The sequence below is a fragment of the Eubalaena glacialis genome, chromosome 4, assembly GCF_028564815.1.
Source record: "Eubalaena glacialis isolate mEubGla1 chromosome 4, mEubGla1.1.hap2.+ XY, whole genome shotgun sequence".
NCBI lineage: Eukaryota > Metazoa > Chordata > Mammalia > Artiodactyla > Balaenidae > Eubalaena > Eubalaena glacialis.
In genome coordinates this window covers 57,224,262-57,247,600 of record NC_083719.1, presented here as the reverse complement: position 1 = coordinate 57,247,600, position 23,339 = coordinate 57,224,262, and the positions used below count along the sequence as shown (strand labels likewise).

The 23,339-nt window shown below is 34.2% G+C and overlaps 1 protein-coding gene across 1 annotated transcript in view; it reads right to left on the bottom strand.

Annotated features, from left to right (window-relative positions):
* Positions 1–23,339, bottom strand: part of FCHO2 (FCH and mu domain containing endocytic adaptor 2) — a 151,072-nt gene that overhangs the window by 95,526 nt on the left and 32,207 nt on the right. The window contains 4 exon segments of the mRNA XM_061188950.1: positions 3,518–3,670; positions 3,761–3,902; positions 6,859–6,933; positions 19,704–19,795. Of these exon segments, the coding sequence (XP_061044933.1) occupies positions 3,518–3,670; positions 3,761–3,902; positions 6,859–6,933; positions 19,704–19,795 (462 nt within the window).

Below are 23,339 nucleotides of genomic sequence, written 5' to 3'. Positions count from 1 at the left end.
AAAATAAGTACTTTGTCATAGTCCACATATATGAGTAACTTCCAAATGGTGCTTTATAAAAATAAGGGTTTGTGAATGAAGATGAGAAGCGTACTATGTCATAATAGCCAATAAGTATTTATGTTTTCAAGTTCACCAAAGGAAAAACAGTTCAAAGATCTATGTTTTTAAAAAACCTACATTCATGTTAATAAAGAGTTTATTTATTACAGGCCAAAATAAATTATTTACTTAGGCTTGGATTTGAATATATATAAATCAGAGACCCATTAACACATCTAATATCACAAGCAAAGATATCACCTCTGAGCAGAACAATTAGAAAAAAGCACCCCTTCCTCTTCTTTTCTTTTGGCTGATTTAGAAGATTTAGACTATACTTCTATTCTCTCAGTAGTTAATGCTTAATGTTCATGCTTGACTACTACTAATTCTAATATACCATTAATTGTAACACACACCATTATCTTGTGTACCACTGAAACAGAAAATACTGTCAAACCATGAAATAATGCTTTCTTATCACTTAAAATTTTTATTTTAGACTTATTAAAAGAGCTCTTCTAGACTTACTTAGAAGTAGATTTTTATTCTTGTGTGATACAGAATTAAAAAGAAAGCAAAATGAACTTTCGAGATACTCCTGAATCTTTTTTCACAGTCAGATTCTGACCCTTCTCAGTTACTTCCAATTCAGGGACTGTTGAGGTCTGTTTTTTCCCCCACATAGTATTATCTTCAATGTCACCAAAAGCATTACTGACAGAGCATTTCTTAAAAGTGCTCCACTATCATCTCCAGATTTTCTTCCAAACATTGGTGCTCACATTTTCTTGATCTTACCAGGTCTCAACAAAAGGTTTTCAGACAACAATCAGAACTAATCCTTCCTCAATGCTCTTAAAGTGGTCTGTTAATTGAAACATCAAAGTGTTGCAGTTGTCCAATCATGCCACCAGGTATATAACAACCAAGTTCACAGAGGCAGTGAAACTACACCACAAATGCCACCGTGCCAACAATGATTATATGATACTATCATTTGATGATGCATTCTGATTTCAGAGATGTTAGGAAAAAGATATACCCGGTAGCTTTTAATATTCTCTTCTTCTCTGGTGGCTCGTTCTGAATTTATCTTTATTTAACCTGCTTAATACCAAGAATGTACTTTTGATCTAAGAAATCCTGAGTTTTTTTAATTCTGAAATATTCTGATCTGTTAACTCTTCAAATATTACCTGTCTACCATCCTCTCCATTTTTTTTTCTTCTGAAATCCACATCAGATGAATGTTGGTAACCTTTATTCTCTGTACTATGTTATGGGTGAGTGCCCAAATTCAATCTTTCACTATATCAGCTCTAAAGTTTGTCTTCTCTGTTGCTTTTTTTAAAATTTCAATAACCATATATTTCATCGCCAAGTTTTCTAGTTAGCTGTTTTCCCATCTACTAGATCTTATTTCATTATCTCTCTCAATTTCTTTAATATACATTTATATTCATTTGCATATCTGAACATCCTCAACATACACGAACGTTTCTGATCATCTATTTTATAAACCTAAATTTTATTTGGAGTGAATTCTTATTCTAATTGTTAAATTTATTGCCATCTGTCTTAGCAGAGGTGTCCCCTGCTTTTCAAAAGTTTGTCTTACAAGTTTGTTTACTTTGCTTTTACAAAAGAATTATATTAGTTCCTGTTTTCACGAACTGAAAAACATCCAAGGAGGATTTTCACTTTTACAAAAACAGGTAAAAAGAAAAATAGCATTCGGCGTTTGTTTTGCAGGAGCCGTTACAGAGGCAGCGCACACCCTGAGAAGCGGTGAGAGTGGCACCGCCAAGCTCCTTCCCAGGATCTACACTCAGCATCGGTCTCCAAAGCTTTGAACTGTGTCTGTAAGCATCTGTGCTTTATCTCAATTTATCTTGTGCATCCATTAGCAAGATGTGTTCTAAGGTACTTGCTTCTCTGCTTACGCCATTTTGGCTTATGAAAGGTTTCACAGGAACACTCTACTGTTGTATAGCAGGGAAAGCTATATTAGCTATATTAGATTTCTTAAGATGTGCTTTTGCTCATTTCAGGTGGGAAGGGTCTTGTTTTTTCCCCTCTCTCTTCTCTCTCTCCCTCCATCAGTGATGCTGGAAAACTCTATAGAATACAAGGTAAACATCACCTCCTAGAATTGTGTTATATTCTATCATTTATGCTCACCCATCCCCATTTAGCAGTTTCAGGTTATCTCCTGCCAGCCCTCCAAGGCTCCAGTTTAGTATCAGTCTATAAAGGTAGCTTTTAATTAATTCCCTGGAAGAATATAGGGGATATGATAGAAACAGTCATGAACTGGTTACTTGGCCTGACTGCCAGTCAGAACTGCATCCTTAAGCCCCAACTTCCAATAATGCTTTAGCCCTTCAGCAGCTCAACAGTCTTTTTTCACTACTTATAGTATCACCAAGTGAGTGGGGTTCCTTGGGCTTCATCTCAAGTGGGGAATATTTAGTCCCCTTTACCACACAAGAGCTAAATTCCACTGCCTAACTTAGGACTTTGGGTCCAACAACCCTGCATAATCAATCTCTACATGCCCTTTTGAGTTTCTGTTCCATTTCTGGTTCATTATGAAGATAATATTCTTCTTTTTGGAGCATGTTATTTTGCTTTATTTTCCCTTTTTATATTTTATTCTTAACTGCTATACCTGGAATGAAGAGCATTTTAAAATCATGAACTTACTGTGCCTCATTTTTTACCCCCTCCCAATTTTTATTTATTGCACAAAACACTAAAGGAAACATATTACCCCAAATTCCATCGACTGTTTTGATTTTTCCAGATGCTCTTCTAGTTTTTGCCCATGTATATACACTTTTATAATTATTATAATTGCAACATAATTACAGTTGTTTTTTTTTTACTGGCTATTTCAAATATTCTACAAACTTTCAAAATTATCACTCCCTATGGCTGATTCCTAAATGATATATACCACATCAAACAAGTGGATGGTTAAACTGTTTTGAAAGGGGAAAAAAATCTACTTTCAATCAAAATGAGAGTGGGGGAAAGGGTTGTGGTTTACCACAATACTACATACATGGGCTCAAAGTCAGCAATAAATCACCCACAACATATATTTAAAGTTTATCTCAAGTAACTATTGCCTTGCTAAATCTACCAAAGTCTTGCTTCAAAAAAATTTTTACCTCATTATTAAATCTTACACCAAGCAGCATCTCATCAATTATCTTATAAAAAATATCCTGCACATGTGTCACCGATGTAAAGAAATCATTCCTTTTTATGTATTTGCTAATCTATCTACCATATACAACATATTTTGTAAACCTACTTCTGTTTCACTTAGGTAAATCACTAACACTCAGAGGCACAGTGACTTCATCTTTAATATGAGATCATTCTTGAATGTTTAAAGATTAAATGCAGTCTTGTATTTGAAAATGCTTTGAAACCACAGAGGTATTATTTTTATTACGATTACCTTTTCTATTTCTCTTTGTGTAGCTCCTTCCTTTTTCAAACGTTCCTGTTCTACACATTTGGCATTGTAATTTTCCTTGGATTTCTGGAGGGACTGAGTTATGCTCTGAATGGTTTGAACAGCTTCCAGAGTTCCTGCAACTTCTTCTTTAGTCTGTTTGGTATGAAATGATTCATCAAAATGACAGAACTACAAAGCATTCAATATCTGACCAATCAATCCTTTAACAAGGAAAACTGATACCTTTTTATGCGATTTTACTTGTTCTTCTCCATACTTCTGAACTTCTTTTATTAATTCTTGTAATTTTCTAACAAGATCCAAGTGACAATTTGCTAATTTCTCTGTAGATGTTTTGAACACATCCCACACTGGTGCATATGTTCTAAAGCAAAGAAAACATGGGAATAATTTACTAAAAGGAAAAAAAAGTCTAAGGCTCCAAAACAGAACCAATGGAAATAATGTTATATTCAGTAATTTTAATTAGTCAAAAGATGAGATTAAATTAAATCACAAATGAAACGACTGACAGCCTGACCTTGACTTTTTTTTTAATCCTTGGTTAATTACTTAAAATATTTTTATACCTCAGATACAGAGAAATGAGTTAACTCATATCACAGGTCTGGCCATGACCCTCCCTTAATTATAATGTGTCATTTTCTGAGTTGATTTGGTTATTTAGATTTGTATCAGAAGCCTTTCTAATCACTGTCTACTGTTTAAAACTAACTTATTATCAAATCTAAATTTTAGACTCTTCAGTGCTCCATTTAAAATGCTTCATCAAAAATAAAAGCTCCTGCGAATTCCCTGGCAGTCCAGTGGTTAGGACTCCATGCTTCCAATGCAGGGTCACAGGTTTGATCCCTGGTCGGGGAACTAAGATCCCGCGTGCCTGCGGTGCGGCCAAAAAAAAACAAATAAATAAAATTAAAAAAATAAAAGCTCCTCTGTATTTAAACATGCAAAAGTCAAATTTGCACATGATTTTTTAAGTGCCTTCATCGTTAAAATTTATTTAAGAATTATTTTAAAACTTTTATCTGAAACTTTGTTTCATATTTTACCCATGTACTTCAACAAACACTAACAGAGTCCCCTTTCTACTACACTTGGTATAGAACGTATGACATACTTTCCTACCACTTCCTCTCAACATTGAGAATTTAATATTTTCAACAGGTTCAAGTACTTCCAAGAGTTACTACATTATAATGTTTTGAATAATACTTAGGATGCCAAAGGTTAGTTTAAACTAATTTGGTCAGTAGGGAATGATATAAGAATAATTTTATCCTATGCTTTCCTCAGGTACTTCCTCAGAGATTTTCAACAGCGCTTGCTTTGGTCTATGATAAAACAAAAACAAATAGCAACAATGATCACTAATGCAAGATGGTAGAGAAAGAAATTACTTATCCTAATATGTACTCTGTGCCAATTACTGCATTTCCTACCCAGTAGGAAAGCTAACTGACAACAATCACTTTAAGCAATAACAAAAAGTTCAAAGAGAATAATTAAAATACTTAAATAGGACTGTTCTGATTAGATCTTACCTCACACTTTTAAATCTAATCAGCACTAAATGCGGCAAGTAGTTAGATGGAAAATTCTGAGAGAAAAAAGGACACCTGAAAAGTATCCACTCACTACAGCACCAAAATACATGTACATCACTTCAGGTAAACCTGACACATGATAGTCTAGACTTTACAAAACAGGTAAGATGAGAGTGTCCCTTTACTTTACCCAAGGATTATTTACACTGAAAGGAGGTTCAACATAAGATTTCTTTAAATACAGGTTTCTTTAAGGAATTTCAAGTATCATTCCATTTTTTACAGTTTGACATACACAACTTTTTTCTGGTCAGGTAATACAAGTTAATGTACAATGAGCACTAAGAAAGGAAACTGACCAATCCAAAATATGTTTAAATGCAACTAAATACAGAAAGATAAAATTCAATTCTTGCCTAAATATGCATCAGTAAACAAAAACATTAATATTTAAAATCTTTATAATCTTAAGTAACAACACTAACACAAAAAATAAAATATCACCTATTATTCATGAAAGGCACATATTCCAAAGACAGAAATGTTTTCAGTAACTTTATTAGAAAACACATGTTTTTTTCTACCTCCCACCTGGTAACTAAAAATAAGAATTTCCTATATTAAAACCATGGCCTCATACTAAGTGAAGTAAGTCAGACACAGAAAGACAAATATCATATGATATTGCTTATATGTGGAATCTAAAAAAAAGGGGGGGGTACAAATGAACTTATTTACAAAACAGAAATGGAGTCATGGACGTAGAAAACAAACTTACGGTTCCCAAGGGATGGGGGGGAGGAGGGATAAATTGGGAGATTGGGACTGACATATACACTCTACTATATATAAAACAGATAACTAACAATAGCCTGCTGAATAGCACAGGGAACTCTACTCACTACTTTGTAATGGCCTACATGGGAAAAGAATCTTAAAAAAAACAAAAACAAAAACAGAAGTAGAGTCACAGATGTAGAAAACAAACTTATGGTTACCAGGGGATGGGGTGAGAGGGGGAGAACTGGGAGATTGGGATTGACGTATACATACTAGTATATCTAAAATAGATAACTAATAAGAACCTATTGTATAGCACAGGGAACTTTACTCAATACTCTGTAATGGCCTACTTGGGAAAAGAATCTAAAAAAAAGAGTGGATATTTGTATATGTATAACTGACTCACTGTGCTGTACACCTGAAACTAATACAACATTGTAAATCAACTCTACTCCAATAAAAAGTTTTTTAAAATAATAAATAAATATTTCTAAAATATCAATCATACTGGAAACCTAAAAGAATGAGTATATGAAAGAAAAATAAATTATTTGTTAAAAAAAAAACCAAAACCATGGTCAATTGGTTAAAGCTAGCTTCTGTTATTCCAGTTACTTTCTGGCCCTTCTACTGTGGTCAATAAAGAAGAAACTATGTTTTAGAAGAGGCGCGTCTACATGGAGGAGTTAGAAACAGAAGGCTGCCAGAAAAGTGAGGAGAGATATGGAAAAAAGAAGGAAGAATGAAGTTGTATTGTGTGGTTTAATAAAGGGAAAAAAGTAAGTTTCATTTACTTTGTGTTAATTGATTCAGCAAATTCAATTATACTTTCTATCAAGTCGAGAATATATTCAGATATAGATGCATTTTGAATAAACACATTATATATTATTATATTTATGAACTATTTTATCCTTAATGGGAACCTACTATTCTCATAAACTTTGCCTAAATCAACATTGAAAGAGTTCTTCAAAGAAATTAACTCACCCAAGTTGTGAATAATTGCTTGCAGATTTTGCTAGTTTTGTCATTGACCTGGAGTACGCCTCTTCTATTGTAGCTCTGTTAAATCAAATTTCCATATTATAATAGCTCTTGTTTAATGACCAAACACATAGCAAAATTATTAAAATACAGTCACAACTGTAGAAACAAAAAGATAACTCAAAGTATATGTTAAAAATAAGTAGGTATGTGGTCATGAATTTCTGGCTTATCTTTAAATGGCCTTTGTGCACATCTACTTAAAGAACTAGTCTGGTATAGAACTAAAATAATGTATTGATATACCACCAAAAAAACTTTAGTGAAGTCACTCCTCTTCTTTAGTATCAGTGGTTATCGGAACAGGAAGTACAAAAGTACTGTTTCTTGCATTCTCTCTATATACAAACTGGTTCAGTATGAAAGTCATTTGTGTTTAATATTTCCTTGGTGTATTTAATATAGTTTTATTATTCTTTAACATTGTGAATTCATTATTATGCACATTTAATGGAACAAGAGATTGAGGACAGTCATTTGCACAAAACTAAGTATGAATTATTAGCAAGTCTGAGATCCTGAACTTCAGTACTTAATCTAGTCTGCGATTAGATCTAAAACACTAACAAGTATTTCACACTAGGATACTGTGTTTTATATAACTGCTATTCAGCATACAGAATTTTAGGCTAAAAAAATTAAACCATTAAATATAGAATAGAAAAAAATTTTCCTATAGGCACATAACTTACAAATGAAAAATATGACGTTGTCTTGGCCTTCATAACACTACAAAAATTAAGTTCTATCTTACCTCTCCCATAATGACCCTGTCCCTTCTCAATCTGTGCTACCCTTAACAAAGAAACAGTCTACAACCACCACTGCCTTCCAGTTACTTTGATAGCTTCAACTAACATTCTGAGATCAACAAATCCAGATCTCCACCCTGCTCTTGAAGCAAATCATCTGTTTAATATCTAAATGCCTCAAGCATAAGTCGAGCTAGACATCTTAATCATCTCAAGCTCAGAATATCCAAACTAAGCTTATCTCCAGACTCTTCCCCAACCCCACAAAAGCTAGCTCTTTAACAAAAAGCAACTATTAACAGTAACTGCCTCTCACTGATGGCACTGTGATATTTTTCTGCTCCTTTAAACTTTTGTGTGTCTTTTTAATATACTATATTACAAGGCTAGTACTTTGATACTTTTTAGAAAGTTAATACAGAAATAGTATCTCAATGAATAAGTTTAACAGCAAGGAAAAAATGGCTCATTTCCAGTACTAGTAAATTGATCCAAAAACCTTCCAATGAGAAAACGAGAAAAAGCTGGAGAGGTGGGGGGTGTGCCTAAAAGGCATCAGAGAACTAAAGAGGCAGTTAAGAATCAGCAGGCCAAGACCCAAGAGAAGGCTATCCAGAGAAGAGAGACAGAGAGGTAGGGCAGCTTTTCCCTTGGGGCATCTACAAGCAGCAGCTGATCCTGAGAGGCGGAGCAAAGCCTCACAAGGTAAGGGAGACAAAACTAGCTTCAGACTTGCCAAAGGTGGGAAGCATGGAAAATCCCATACCCTTTAAACTGAGACTCAAAGAGTAAGGATATAAGGAGTTAAGGATGAACTGTAAGTAGGCAAGCTCTCAAAGGGACTGCAAATATTACCTTTTCAAACTGATATTGGATCCTGCATGGTTGTCTTATATACATTCATACAACCACCAGGTACATAAGGAAATGATGAACCACCAGCAGAAGCAAATTTAACAATGTTCCACACGCTAAGATTATAAAGCTTAGACTTTATGAGTTTATGCATTATGTTCAAGGAGCCAGTCAATTAAATCAAGAATTTCACTAGAGAGCTAGAAATCATTTTTCAAAAGTAGGGGAAAGCACAGCAAATTTGAAAAAAATATAAATTCTATATCTGAAAAATACAATAACCAAAATTAGTATCTCAATGGATGCAGTTTAACTGTAGATTCAATACACTGCAGTGAGACGTAAACTAGAGAGAGGTGAGAAGATCTATTCTGGATTAAAGCTCAGTGAAACATAAACTAACATAACATGGTAAATCAACTATACTCCAATAAAAATTAATTAAAAAAAGAAAAAAAGTTCAGTGAAACAAAAGAATGGAAAACAGAGAAGAGAAATAAAAGACAAAGGACAGAGCAAAAAGGTCTAACATAATGTGTAAAGAAAGTAAGAATGGGTCAGAAGAAATATATATTTGCAGAGATAATGACAGAGAATTTTCCAAAACTGACCACAGATATCAAACCACAGGTTCAAGTAGCCCAACAAACCCTAAGAGGATAAATAAAAAGGTATGTTCATCTAGTCACATCATAGTAAAACTGCTGAAAGTCAAAGACAAAAGGAAAATCTTAAAAGCAGCTAAACCTTTCCCACCACCAAACGTTACCTTCAAAGGAACAATAATTAGCCTGACAGCTAACGTCTCAACAGTAGATAATGCAATGGTCTTCAAAGAATTTTTTTTTAATCTAGTAAAATGCAAAACTATAAAACTCCTAGAAAATAACATAGGAGAAAACTTAGATGACCTTGGGTATGGTGATGTCTTTTTAGATAGAACACTATAGACATGATCTATGAAAGAAATCATTGATAAGCTGGACTTCATTAAAATTAAAAACTTCTGCTCTGTGAAAGATGATGTCAAGAAAATAAGAGGACAAGCCACAGACTGGGAGAAATTATTTGCAAAAGACAAATGAGAAAAAGAAATGTTATCCCAAATATACACAGACCTCTTAAAACTCAACAATAAGAAAACAAAGAACCTGATTAAAAAATGGGCCAAAACCTTTGACAACTCACCAAAGACGATATACAGATGACAGATAAGCATATGAAAAGATGCTCCACATCATATGTCATCAGGGATGTAAATTAAAACAAGATACCACTACATACCTATTAGAATGGCCAAAGTCTGGAACACTGACAACACCAAATACCAGCAAGGATGTGGAGCACCAGAAATTCTCATTCATTGCTGGTGAGAATGCAAAGTGATACAGCCACTTTGGAAGACAGTTTGGCAGTTTCTTACAAAACTAAACTTATTCATACCCTACAATCTAGGAATTGTGTTCTTTCCTATATACTCAGAGGAGTTGAAAACTTATGTTCACACAAAAACACGCACACGTATGTTTATAGCAGCTTTATTCATAACTGCCAAAACTCAAAAGCAACCAAGATGTCCTTCAGTAGATGAATGGATAGATGATGGATAAATAATTCATATCCAGACAACAGAATATTATTCAGCATATTACTAAGTGAAAGAAGCCAACCTGAAAATGCTATTACATACTGTATGATTCCAACTACGGCTGACCTTTGAACAACATGGGTTTGAACTGTGCGGGTCCACTTATACACAGATTTTTTTTCAACAAATACATACTATAGTACTAAATGGTCCACAGTTGGTTGAATCCACGGATACAGAACTGCGGATATGAAGTGCCCACTGTAAAGTTATATACAGATACTCGACTGCACAGAGGGTTGGCACCCCTAACCCCTGTGCTATTTAAGGGTCAACTACATATGACATTCTGGAAAAGGCAAAACTATGGAGACATTAAAACAGAGCACAGACGATTCTAGGGCAGTGAAAATACTCTGCAAAATATTATAATGATGGATATATGTCATCATACATTTGACCAACCCATAGAATGTATAACACCAAGAGTGAACCCCAAGGTAAACGATGGATTTTGGGTGATGAGGATATATCAATGCAGGTTCATCCTTGGTTAAAAAAAAAAAAGGTACCATTCTGGTGAGTAATATTGATAATGGGGGAGGCTATGCGTGTCTGGGGGCAGGGGACATATGGAAAATCTCTGTACCTTCCTCTCAATTTTGTTGTAAACCTAAAACTGCTCCAAAAAAATGACTTTAAAAAAAACCTACCAACTAGAATTCCATACCCAGCAAAAATATAAATGAAAGTAAACCCCTAATAAAATAACAGATCTAGGTGATGAGCATCAATGGCTACTAACATCACAAAAGAGATATAACCAGATATTATACGCCTCTGATGGAAGTACACACCACCGCCGATGAAGTATTCTTGTCAAAATATTGAACTGAGGGCTTCCCTGGTGGCGCAGTGGTTGAGAATCTGCCTGCCAATGCAGGGAACACGGGTTTGAGCCATGGTCTGGGAAGATCCCACATGCCGCGAAGCAACTGGGCCCGTGCGCCACAACTACTGAGCCTGCGCGTCTGGAGCCTGTGCTCCTCAACAAGAGAGGCTGCGATAGTGAGAGGCCCGCGCACCGCGATGAAGAGTGGCCCCCGCTTGCCGCAACTAGAGGAAGCCCTCGCACAGAAACGAAGACCCAACACAGCCAAAATAAATAAATAAATAAATAATAATTAAAGGTGCTAATAATTAAAAAAAAAAAAATTGAACTGAATTTGATCTAGTTGCTACATTCAAATAACAATTTATAAGAAATATAGGAGTAAAGGAAAATGTTAAATAAAACTATGAATATGCAATTAGCATATTCCAGGATTTGGGACCCTCTATAGAACAAATAATTTGGTTTCTTAAAAAAAAAAAGTAAGGAAGGAGTGAGGAGAACTACAGATTAAGAGACTCAAAAATCATATCCATCAAACATAGTGTACAACTCTTGCTGGGATCTTGATTAGAGGAAATCAATTATGTGTATCGTGTGTATATATGGCAATCGAGAAAAAGTGAGCACTGACTGGTATTTGGTGATATTAGGAATTAATACTACATCTTTAGATAAGGTAACATACTGTGGTTATGTTTTTTAAACAGCCTTTATTTTTCACAGACACGACTGGAATGCTAATGGATGAAATGCAATGTTTCTGAATCTGAGATCCACTTTATAACAATTCAAGAGTAGTGGTATGGGACTTCCCTGGTGGCACAGTGGTTAAGAATCCGCCTGCCAGTGCAGGGGACACGGGTTCGAGCCCTGGTCCGGGAAGATCCCACATGCCGCGGAGCAACTAAGCCCGTGTGCCACAACTACCGAGCCTGTGCTCTAGAGCCTGCAAGCCACAACTACGGAGCCCACGCGCCGCCAACTGCTGAAGCCTGCGCACCTAGAGCCCATGCTCCGCAACAAGAGAAGCCACTGCAATGAGAAGCCCACGCACCGCAACGAAGAGTAGCCCCCGCTTGCCGTAACTAGAGAAAGCCCGTGCGCGGCAACGAAGACCCAACGCAGCCAAAATTAAATAAAATAAATAAATTTTTTAAAAAATGATTAAAAAAAAAAAAAGAGTAGTGGTATGGAACAGATGGAACAAGCCTGGCCATGATTTGACAATGTTGAAGCTCAGTGACCACAACATGGAAGTTCATTACATTAAGTTCTTAACTTCTGAGTAAGTTTTATATATGTTTTAAAGTGCCCATAATAAAAAGTTTTTTAAATAAAGATAAATTAAAGATATGATCAGACTAACAAAAATTGAGAATTCATCACCAGAAAATCCACATTAAGGAATATTAAAAGATGTTTTTTAAAGAGAAGAAAAATGATCCAGGACAAAATATCAGAGAAAAAGTAAATATTTTAATAAATCTAAAAAATGACTATATAGGGACTTGCCTCATGGCACAGTGGTTAAGAATCCGCCTGCCAGTGCAGGGGACATGGGTTTGATCCCTGCTCCGGGAAGATTCAACATGCTGCGGAGCAACTAAGCCCGTGCACCACAACTACTGAGCCTGCGCTCTAGAGCCCGCAAGCCACAACTACTGAGCCTGCGTGCCACTGGAGCCCGTGCACCTAGAGCACGTGCTCCGCAACAAGAGAAGCCACTGCAATGAGAAGCCTGCACACCGCAACAAAGAGTAGCCCCTGCTCACCACAACTAGAAAGAGCCCACGCAGAGCAACGAACACCCAACGCAGCCAAAAAAATTAATTAATTTCAAAAAAAGAAAAGATCAACTAGGTTAGATATTAAAAATATTTTTTAATTACCATTAATTTTGTTAGATGGGTAATATTATTGTCTTCTAAGTCATTAGCTGTTAGAAATACATACATAGGGACTTCCCTGGTGGCACAGTGGTTAACAATCCACCTGCCAATGCAGGGGACACTGGTTTGATCCCTGGTCCGGGAGGATCCTACATGCCGCGGAGCAACGAAGCCCGTGCGCCACAACTACTGAAGCCCGTGCACCTAGAGCCCGTGCTCCTCAACAAGAGAAGCCCACGCACTGCAATGAAGAGTAGCCCCCACTTGCCGCAACTAGAGAAAGCCCGCGTGCAGCAACGAAGACCCAACACAGCCAAAAAAGAAAAGAAAAGATAAAATTCTCTGGCCTGCAGACCTGTCCATAGGATCAAGCTGCATATTTAAAAAAAAGAAACACATACATAAGTATCTATGGATGTAATAATTTGATGTCAGGGAACTGTTTTAAACAAGACTGTCAAAATACTAAAAACCGTTGAAACTATATTATAGTTCATTACTTAGTGGTTTGTAATACTTTCTCTTTTTTTTGGCTAAGTTTGAAATTTTTCAAATAAAAAGCTAAAGAAACACACAACAAAAATGGCATATAAGTGTATATTTCCACAATAAAAAGTGTTTTAAAAATAGAAAACTTTTAATTTCCAGAGTAAAAAGTTAAACACACACACACACAAATGGCATATAAAGCATGTAAGTCAGGAGGTGGTAGTATTCTCAGGTTCCTGCATTTTCAGGAAGATGATAAAAGTACCAATTATTATTAGAAATTAATACATCAAGGGAATATGTTATAATCTCTAGGATAACCACTAAAAGAATGAGGCTATTACTGCTAAGGTGATAGAAGAAAAAAAATTAATAGAATAAAAAAAATTTTTAAGGCCAAAAGGCAAGAATGAGGAGGACAAAATATAAAACAAGTAGGATAAATAGAAAAAAAATACTAAAATACTAAAGGGGTTAGCAAATTGCAGCACCATCAGCAAATCTAGCCAATTGTTTGTCTTCATAAATAAAGATTAGAATACATCCATGCTCATTTATTTACATGTTGGTTACAGCTGCTTTTGTACTAAAAGAACAGAGCTGAATAGTTGCAACAGAGACCAGACCACAAACAAAGCCTTTACACAAAAAGTTTGACAACCTCTGACACAACGAATTTGAACCCAAATATATCTGCAAATATACTGTATGTAAAGGACTAAATGCTCCAATTAAAGAATAAAGATTGTGAAAATGGTTTTAAAAACAAGAGAGAAACATATCTACACCACAAGAACACAGCTAAGGAAAAAAATGCAAACACTAACCAAAAGCAAACAGATGACACTTTAATAACAACAAAGAAGAATTCAAGGCAAAAAACACTGCTAGAGATATAAAAGGACACTGCAGAATGAATGGAAAAAAAAAGTTCAATTCACCTGAAGATGTCACAGTTCTAAATTTCTATCCATCTACTAACATGGCCCCAAATATATAAAGCAAAAATTGGCAGAACTACATGGATGAACATTCACAATCAATAAGAAAGATTTTCAAAACAGCTCTTTCAGGAACTGATAAAATGAGCAGGATTAAAAAACAAAAACCAGTGAGGATATATTAGAGTTGAACAACAGAATTCACAAACTTAACCATAATAAATACATATAGAACTCAATACCCAACAGATGCAAAATATTTTCAGGTACATAGAGATATTTAGTAAAGTGACTCTACCCTGGTCCATAAACCAAATGTCAATAAATTTCAAAACATTGAAATCATACAGTTATGTTCTCTAATCACAATGCAATTAAGCTTGAAATCAACAGGAAGAATATACCTTTAAAAATCAACACATATTTGGAAATTAAGAAATGCACTTCTAAATAACCCACAGAGGCAAGAAAGAAAACACAATGAAACTTTAAAAATTTAAACAAAGTATAATGAAAATCCTATTTCTCAAAACTAGTGGAGTACAACAAAAGCTATGCTTGAGAGAAATTTATAGAGTTAAATGAATATGTCCGAAAAGAAAAAAAGTTGAAAATCATTAAGTTAAGCATCCATCCCCCAAAATTTAAAGAACAGAAAACTGAACACAAAGTTGACGGAAATAAAGAAGTTAATGAAACAGAATATGAATATATAAAAAGAGAAGATCAACAAAATCCATAATTGGTTCTTTGTACAAACTATTAAAAACAACAAACATCAAATGAGACTGATCATGAAAAAAGGGAGAAGGAACAAATAACCAATATCAGGAATAAAAAGTGGGACGTCAGTACGGATCCTGTAGACATTTTTAAAAGTTCATTGAAGAATATTAATAACTTTTTGCCAATAAATTTGAAAATTTACATGAGATAGGAAAACTCCTTAAAATATAACTTACCAAACTCACAAAAGAGCTGCAATATCTGAATAGTCCTGTAACTATTTAAAAAATTAAATATGTGATTTAAAACCTTCCTACAAAGACAGTTTCAAGCCCAGATGGATTTACTGGAAATTCTATAAAACACATAAGGAAGAAACTATAATCCCCCACAAATTTTTCCAGAGAATACAAAAATAGGGTATACTCCCCAACTCATTTTATGAAGCCAACAAACCTTGATTACTAAAACATAAGAAGGATATTTAGAGAAAGGAAATTTTCAGGCCAATCTCACTGATAAATACAGATGCAAACATAAGAAATAAAATAGTAGCAAACTGTTCTACTAATGTATAAAAATGATAATACATCTCCACAAAGTTTGGTTTATACCAGGAAAGGGAAGTTAGTTTAACATTCAAAATTCAACGTAATTCAGACTAACAAAAGAAAACAAAAGAAAGAAAACATCCATTCATGGTTTTTTTAGAAAGGAAAACAAAAGCCTTACCAAAATAGTATGTAGAATTTCCATAATCTGATAAATAGCAGGGAAAAAAACTAGAATAAATATTTAAGAGTGAAATGTGAGACTGGGAACAAGATAAGGATGCCTATCATCACCATTTCTATTCAGCATTATACTGGAGGTATTTGCCAGGGCCATAAGAAAAAGAAATAAAAGGTATAAAAAGGTATTAAAAAGGGAGAGATAAACTGTCATTTTCACAAGATGATTGCACACACAGAAAATCCAAAAGAATGTACAGATAAATAAAATTACCAGAATAAACAAGAATCGCCAGGCTGCTGGACGACATATAAAACTCAAACACATTTACATAAATTTGCAACACATAACTGACAAACTGCTTTTATCTAGAATATATAAAGAATTCCTTCAATTTATTTTTTAAAAGGAAGAAAAAAACCAGACAAATAGGCAAAAGATGAAGAGATACTTCATGAAAGAAAAGATGCAAATGGCCAATAAACATATGAAAGGATGTTCAATCTCATTATTCATCAGGGAAACACAAATTAAAACCACAATGAGAGAGTACTACTTATCAGAATGGCTCAAATTAAAGGACAGACAAAACCAAGTGTTGCTGAGGACATGCAGCAACTGGAACTCTCCAACAAGGCTGCTGTTGGTGTAAATTGGTACAACCACCTTGGAAAATTCTTTGGCATTAACTACTAGAGTTAAACATACACATGCTCTAGGACCTGGCAATTCTACTCCAGGGTAAATCACTAATATAAATATGTGTATACTGAGACACGTGTGCAAGAATATTCAAAGCAGTATTACTTGTAACAGTAAAAAACTGGTAACATCCCAAATGTCTGTCAACAGTAGTAGATAAATACATTCAGTAAATTTACATAATTTAATATTAAACAGCATTGTAAATAAATTATACTAAATTCAGCACAAATCTCACAAAGTGCTGAGTAACAGGAGTCAGAAAAAATATCTACTCTATGATTAAACTGATACACTCATTACAAAGTTCAAAAAATAGGTACAACTAACTTCCTTCAACAGATAAATAAATTACAATATATCCATAAATGGAATACTACTCAATAACAAAAAAGAATGAATTACTGACACATGCAACAACATGGACCAATCTCAAAATAATTATACTGAGTGAAAGCACTGGACAACCAAGTATATCCTATATGATTCCATTTATATAAAATTCTAGAAAATGCAAACTAACCTAAGTGTCGAAAGCAGATGAGTAGTTGCTTACGGATGGGGGGGGACAGAAGGGAGGAATTACAAAGGAGAGACGAACATGTTCACTATCTTGATTGTGGTGATGGTCATGAGTGCATGCATATGTCAAAATGTATGAAATTGTACACTTTAAATATGTGAGCATATTGTGTGTCAATTATACCTCAATAAAGCTGTAGGGAGGGAAGAAAGAAAGGAGCAAAGGAGAAAGGGAGGAGAAATGAAGGAAGCATGAAGTGGGGAGGAGAGGATGAGGATATGAGAGAAAGAAAGTCTGAATGACTAAATTAAGAAGTTATTTAACCTTTCTGGGTCCCAATTTTCTTATCTATAAAATAGGACTTAGAGTTTTGACAGTTAAATGAGATAATGTATGCAAAGTCCTTAGTGCATAGCATATGTTTATGTCTATCTTTTCTTCCTTTCTTTATCATTCACTCCTTCAAGAAATATGAGTATCCAATTGTGCCAGGCTCTGTGCTAGGCACTGGATACAACAGAATATTGTATACTGTTCCCCTATAAGGAACAGAAACAATAACAAATAACAAAAATGAGTAATTACAACATTTTATAAATACTACAAAGAGATATATGATGTTGAGAGAGATTACAATAAGTGATTTTGACCTAGTCAGAGAGATTAGGAAAGGCAACCCTGGAGAAGTGAGCACACTGCTGACCCCTTAAGGTCAGCATGTACAAACAAGGACTAAGCATGTACAAAATCTGGACTGAAAAAAAGCCTGTCAATAAAATAGCCAATGTCTCTGGAGAGGAAAAAAGAGTCTGAATAAAGAGGAGTCTAGTGTGAGCTAAAGCTTGAAAGGCAATTTGGGGTCAGACCACACAGTTCTGTCTTAAGAGCAATAGGAAGCCTCTGAAATGGTTTAAACAAGGAGGAGTAACAAACTGATCTGTAGTTTGGAAAAAAAAAAAACACTCCAATTACAGTACAGAGAATAAGTTGCAGGAGAACAAGAATGAATGCAGATAGGCCAGTTAGGTGCTACTGCTGCAGTCCAGGCAACAATAATGATAGCTTGGATCAGGACAGTGATGTAAGAAATTCATTCTATCAAAAAATCTTTACTGAGGACCTACTAAGGGCCGAGCTCTATCCTAAGTGCAGGAGAATGAACAATAAGCAAAAAAGACAAAAAAAAAAAATCCCTGACCTTGTGGGGCTTATAGTCTAGTGGGGAGAAACAGACAGACAAATAAATAAGTAAAATATCACTTATATCTGGTGGTTGTTAAGTGCTATGAAGAAAAATAAAGTAGGGAAGGGGGAGTGAAAGGAGGTGTTGTCTCACTGCCCACAGAATCATCAAGGGGTCAGATTCTGAGCAAAGAAGGGATGACCCAGGAGTCCTGGACTTCTTAACTGACATAAATAGGGCTAAAAAGCATAATTACCACTGCTCTGTTGGTCTCAAGGTAGATAGTTATAGTAGTGATGTAAGTACTGGGGGAGAAGGAGGCTAGGGGATGTGCCAGGAGATGCAGAGTTCTAGAGTCTCTCCTTTTACTCTTTCCACTGATGAAAAGTGAGCCAGTGAGGGACAGCTTTATCCACAGCACTTAGAGCCTTATGGTCCCCCTTTTAACTCCAGTAGAAAGATGGAAGCCAAAGAGGATTTGTCTAACATGGAATAGTTTGTTCCCCAATTCCTACCAGTTGACAAACTCCATGAAGCAGAAGCTGCCTCTTTATCCCCAAAATCCAGACAAGTGCCTGGCACACAGCAGACATGGGATATATATTGAAAGAATAAATGAATGAAGTATTGTATCTAAAGGCAAAGTATCCTTATATTAGCAAGGTAAAGATTTTAAATGTGTTGACATAAAAATTACCAAGTGGGTCCAGCCACAAAATAGCCTTAATCAAATCAAATTATACTGATTTTATCATATATTAACGCATATATGTGGAATCTAGAAAAAACTGTACAGATGAACTGCTTTGCAAGGCAGAAATAGAGACACAGATGTAGAGAACAAACATATGGACACCAAGGGGGGAAAGCGGGGTGGTGGTGGTGGGATGAATTGGGAGATTAGGATTGACATATATACACTAATATATATAAAATAGATAACTAATAAGAACCTGCTGTATAAAAAAATAAATAAAATTCAAAAAAAATTATACTGATTTTAATAGTTGTTAATTGACTATTATATTCTAAGAGTAATAAAAAAATTATGTTTCTAAATTTGCACAATTTAAAAACATATACTTAGGACTTTTTAAAAATAAAAGTTATAATAATACATAATTAAACTACAAGTTCAGAAAACAGTCTTTTCAAATTATTTTACTGTTTGTTTAGTGACATATTTGTTTAGAGAAATGGTAATATCTTATCCTACAAAATTCCTCAGTTTTTCTACTGTATCACCTTGCTAGCATATTCAATGAAAAATATATAGATAATATTTTCAAGCAGTGATTTGCAAATCAGGAGTTTATCAATGCCACTGACAGCCACTATTTAGCCCTCAGTGTGTAGATGACAGAGAACCACTACTTTAAAGTATAACTATAGTGTACTTTTTAAAAGTGTAACATTACTTTTATCTAAATCCAACTAAAATTTTCTCAATTATTTATATTCTGAAATTTATCTTGATAATGAATTGTTAAATGACTTATTTAAAAATACATACCTTTCTCTTACAAAATCTGCTAGTTCTTTTGTCGATATCTGTCCATATTTCATATTATGGTAAAGGACATCAAAGCCACTATTTTTTTCCCCCTAAAATTTAAAAAGATCTTTAGTTTAACAAAGAGATCAAAATGACTTAAGAATAACTAACATACAATTCTAATGCTCAAATGAGCTGTTTTTCCTTAATTTAACCATTGTTGCTCTAACTGTATAACTTTAAACTGTAACAAAGGAACACTATATGCTTTGATACAGTTTACAATATATTATATACACATACATACACAGCACACACATACACACTCTATAATCACTCATAAGGATATATTAATGAAATTCATCTGAAATTTTAATAAATAAATGCAGCATAATTTAGAAAAGATAAACAGGGACCTTTTAAAATACATTACCAAATCCCATGTCAATTCCTTTAACCTGCATTGAGGGATTCCTGATTATTTAACTCAGAGTCTGTACTTTAAAATAACTGAATCTTGACTTCTGAGTCAAGACAGAATTTACTAATCATATAAGCACTAAATACCACAAAACACTTTATAATCACTAATCTAAGTCTTTCAATAAACTTAAACAACTTGAGATGTGAGAAAAGATAAAATTTTAATAAAAGAGCAGTAACAGTCTATTGGCTAGTCCTCAACTAATGGGATATTAACAGAACTAGACTACTACACAACCCTAGAAAATCCTAATGCCATTTAATCCAATATAAAGCTAAATTAGCAAGTCATAACAAAGAAAACATCAGAAATATCAATTTTATAGGTGAAATGAAAGACTATAAACTAAGCTCAACAACTCTTTTTGCAGTTAGCAGTTTTTATTTTTCTTCAGTGACAATAATGAAGAACTGAGTATATTTGTTGGAAATAGAAAGCAATGCCGTAAGCAAGTGTTATGCAAACTGAAACTTAATTTTCCACAGTCCACCAAAAACAGGAAACATATTATAGGAACTTCCCGCTAAGTTGAAGTGATCCCTAATAAACCTGCCAGCTAATATAGCAAGTAATTAATCTGTTATACATACAATGAATTAAAACATCATATTTGTAATAAGATAATACAAATAATATCCCTAGCATTTTCAACATCCATTTCCATTTATCAAGAATATAAAATAAAACTATAGTCTCCTATAAATCTAAACACATCCATTTGGCTTCTACAATTTTTCATGTTTAAAATAAAGAAAAAATCTGTGATCTAACTTTAGTTCTTTACTTTCTCTGGGTTTTTCATGCAAATTTATTCCAGTCAAAATAATATTCTCTGAAATAACCATTAACACTAGTCTATAGCAAGCAAAAATAACATCATCATGCAGATTAGTAAATTTATAGACAAAATAATCAAGGGCCTGAATCCTCCAAGGGATCCATTCCATTACTTGAATATAATACAGAAACTACAAATAATTAAACTATCCACCAACTCCCATAACATAGTCATGAACCCTGAAAAAAACAAATCTGAAATCTAATAAAATCCAAAGTCTGGAGCTCTCAGTCCCCAAAGTTCTCCCCTGACAACTACCAGTTTTCATTTGCACATAATTCTAACAAGTCAGGTTACCTGGGTTCCCAATGTGTGTTATGCATATTCATCATGCATATTCAAATTAGAAATGAGCTGGTACTGAAGGGCTATTCAAACAAGCACACAGACTATTAGAAGAAATAATATTTACCATCTCTCTTTTTTAAAGAAAACTTGGAGATCATCTAGTAACTGGGGCAATAAGGTCCTGAGCATTTTGTTTCACTGTTACAGTATTGTAAACATTAATCAATCAAGAAAAGGTTAAAAAAAAAAAGGGGTGGGGGGGGCAGAATTCCCTGGCGGTCCAGTGGTTAGGACTCCACGTTTCCACTGCAAGGGGCCCAGGATGGATCCCTGGTTGGGGAACTAAGATCCCGCAAGCCGCGCAACCACGGCCAAAAAAAAAGGTTAAATTACATTCAGCAATCTAGGTTCTTATTAAGAAGTTCTCAAAAAGTAAGCTCTTTATTTGGGAAGTTCAGATATGCAAATAGCATATTACTTAAAATTACCAATAGAGGAAATGAGATTTATTAATTTCTTTACCATTCAATATAACAATATTATTACAGTAACAGTAATATAATATACGTTTGGAAACAGTACTAGCTATTCCATCCCTCAGGTTTTCACTTGGAAAGAGAAGGAAAAATACCAAGGAGGATGTGAAGCTGAAAAGGTCTGCTTCAAGAGGCACTAACGACTAAACATAAACACGCTGCATGATTACAAATCCATGTGTCATTTCTTCCTATTTGGGTATTCATTTGAGTTCTAAAAAATGTAGTAAGCCTGATTCTAGGCACTGTTTTCTTAATTTCATAAATCTATTAACACAAACATTTATTGATCATTAACTTTTTCTCTGGCATAAACTAAACAAAAATTGTAATACTTCAAATGGCTCTCTCTCTCTCCACATACACACACACACACACACACACACTCTCACACAAATATACATGTATCTTTAAAAAGAAAAAACTTCAAAGTCAAGTACCAACCAAGAACCCAGGCCTACTGTAACCTTGTCAAAACCTTACTTTACAGCTTCTGATAAGAGATGACAGTGTATTAAATATACACATATCTATACATATGTGAAAAAATACAGTAGGAAACAAGAGTATTGGAGCTCAGGTCTAGACCTATTTGGCTTCAGTGTCTTCACCTGGAAAAAAACTGGAAATTCTGGGGAAATGGGGAAGACCACTCTTGAAACTGGCAATCGTAACTCATATTTCTATCACCATTTGAGATTACCCAGTTTTTTTTAACTAAAAGTACCCCCATGTAGGTTCTATTCATTTTTTAATAGCCATCAATGTTTTTAGTCTAATTCAAAGACAAGTAAAATAACAGGAAATATTTCTGAATTACATATCCATTTTATCACCCTAGACCTTGAAGTGGATATGTTCCTATCATTTTCTTTTTTTAAATTTAATTTTTATTTTATATTGGAGTATAGTTGATTTACAATGTTCTGTTAGTTTCAGGTGTACAGAAAAATGGTTCAGTTATACATATACATACTCCCATTCTTTTTTAGATTCTTTTCCCATATAGATTATTACAGAATATTGAGTATAGTTCCCTGTGCTACACAGTAGGTCCTGTTGATTATCTATTTTATATATAGTAATGTGTGTATGTTAATCCCAAACTCCTAATTTATCCCCCCACACACACACCTTTCCCCTTTGGTAACCACAAGTTTATCATTTTCGACACAAAAATTTTTTTTCTTAACATATTCTGTTAACTCAAGCAAGTAGAACTTGCTTTTTCTTGGCTAACTAAAATATACAAATGTACAAGTAAGTTGACGACAGAGTTTTATTATCAAAAAGAATTACAACTAAAGATGTTTTCTGGTCTTCAATATTTTACTAAAACTGTAAATGTGCACGCCCTTTAATCCAGCAATTCCACTTTTAGAAATCTATACCACAAAAACACACATACAAAGATAAATGTGGAAAAATATTCACTGCAGTACTGTTTATAATTGTGAAAAAACAGAACTCAAAAACATCCATTAACATTACTGGTTAAACAAATGACA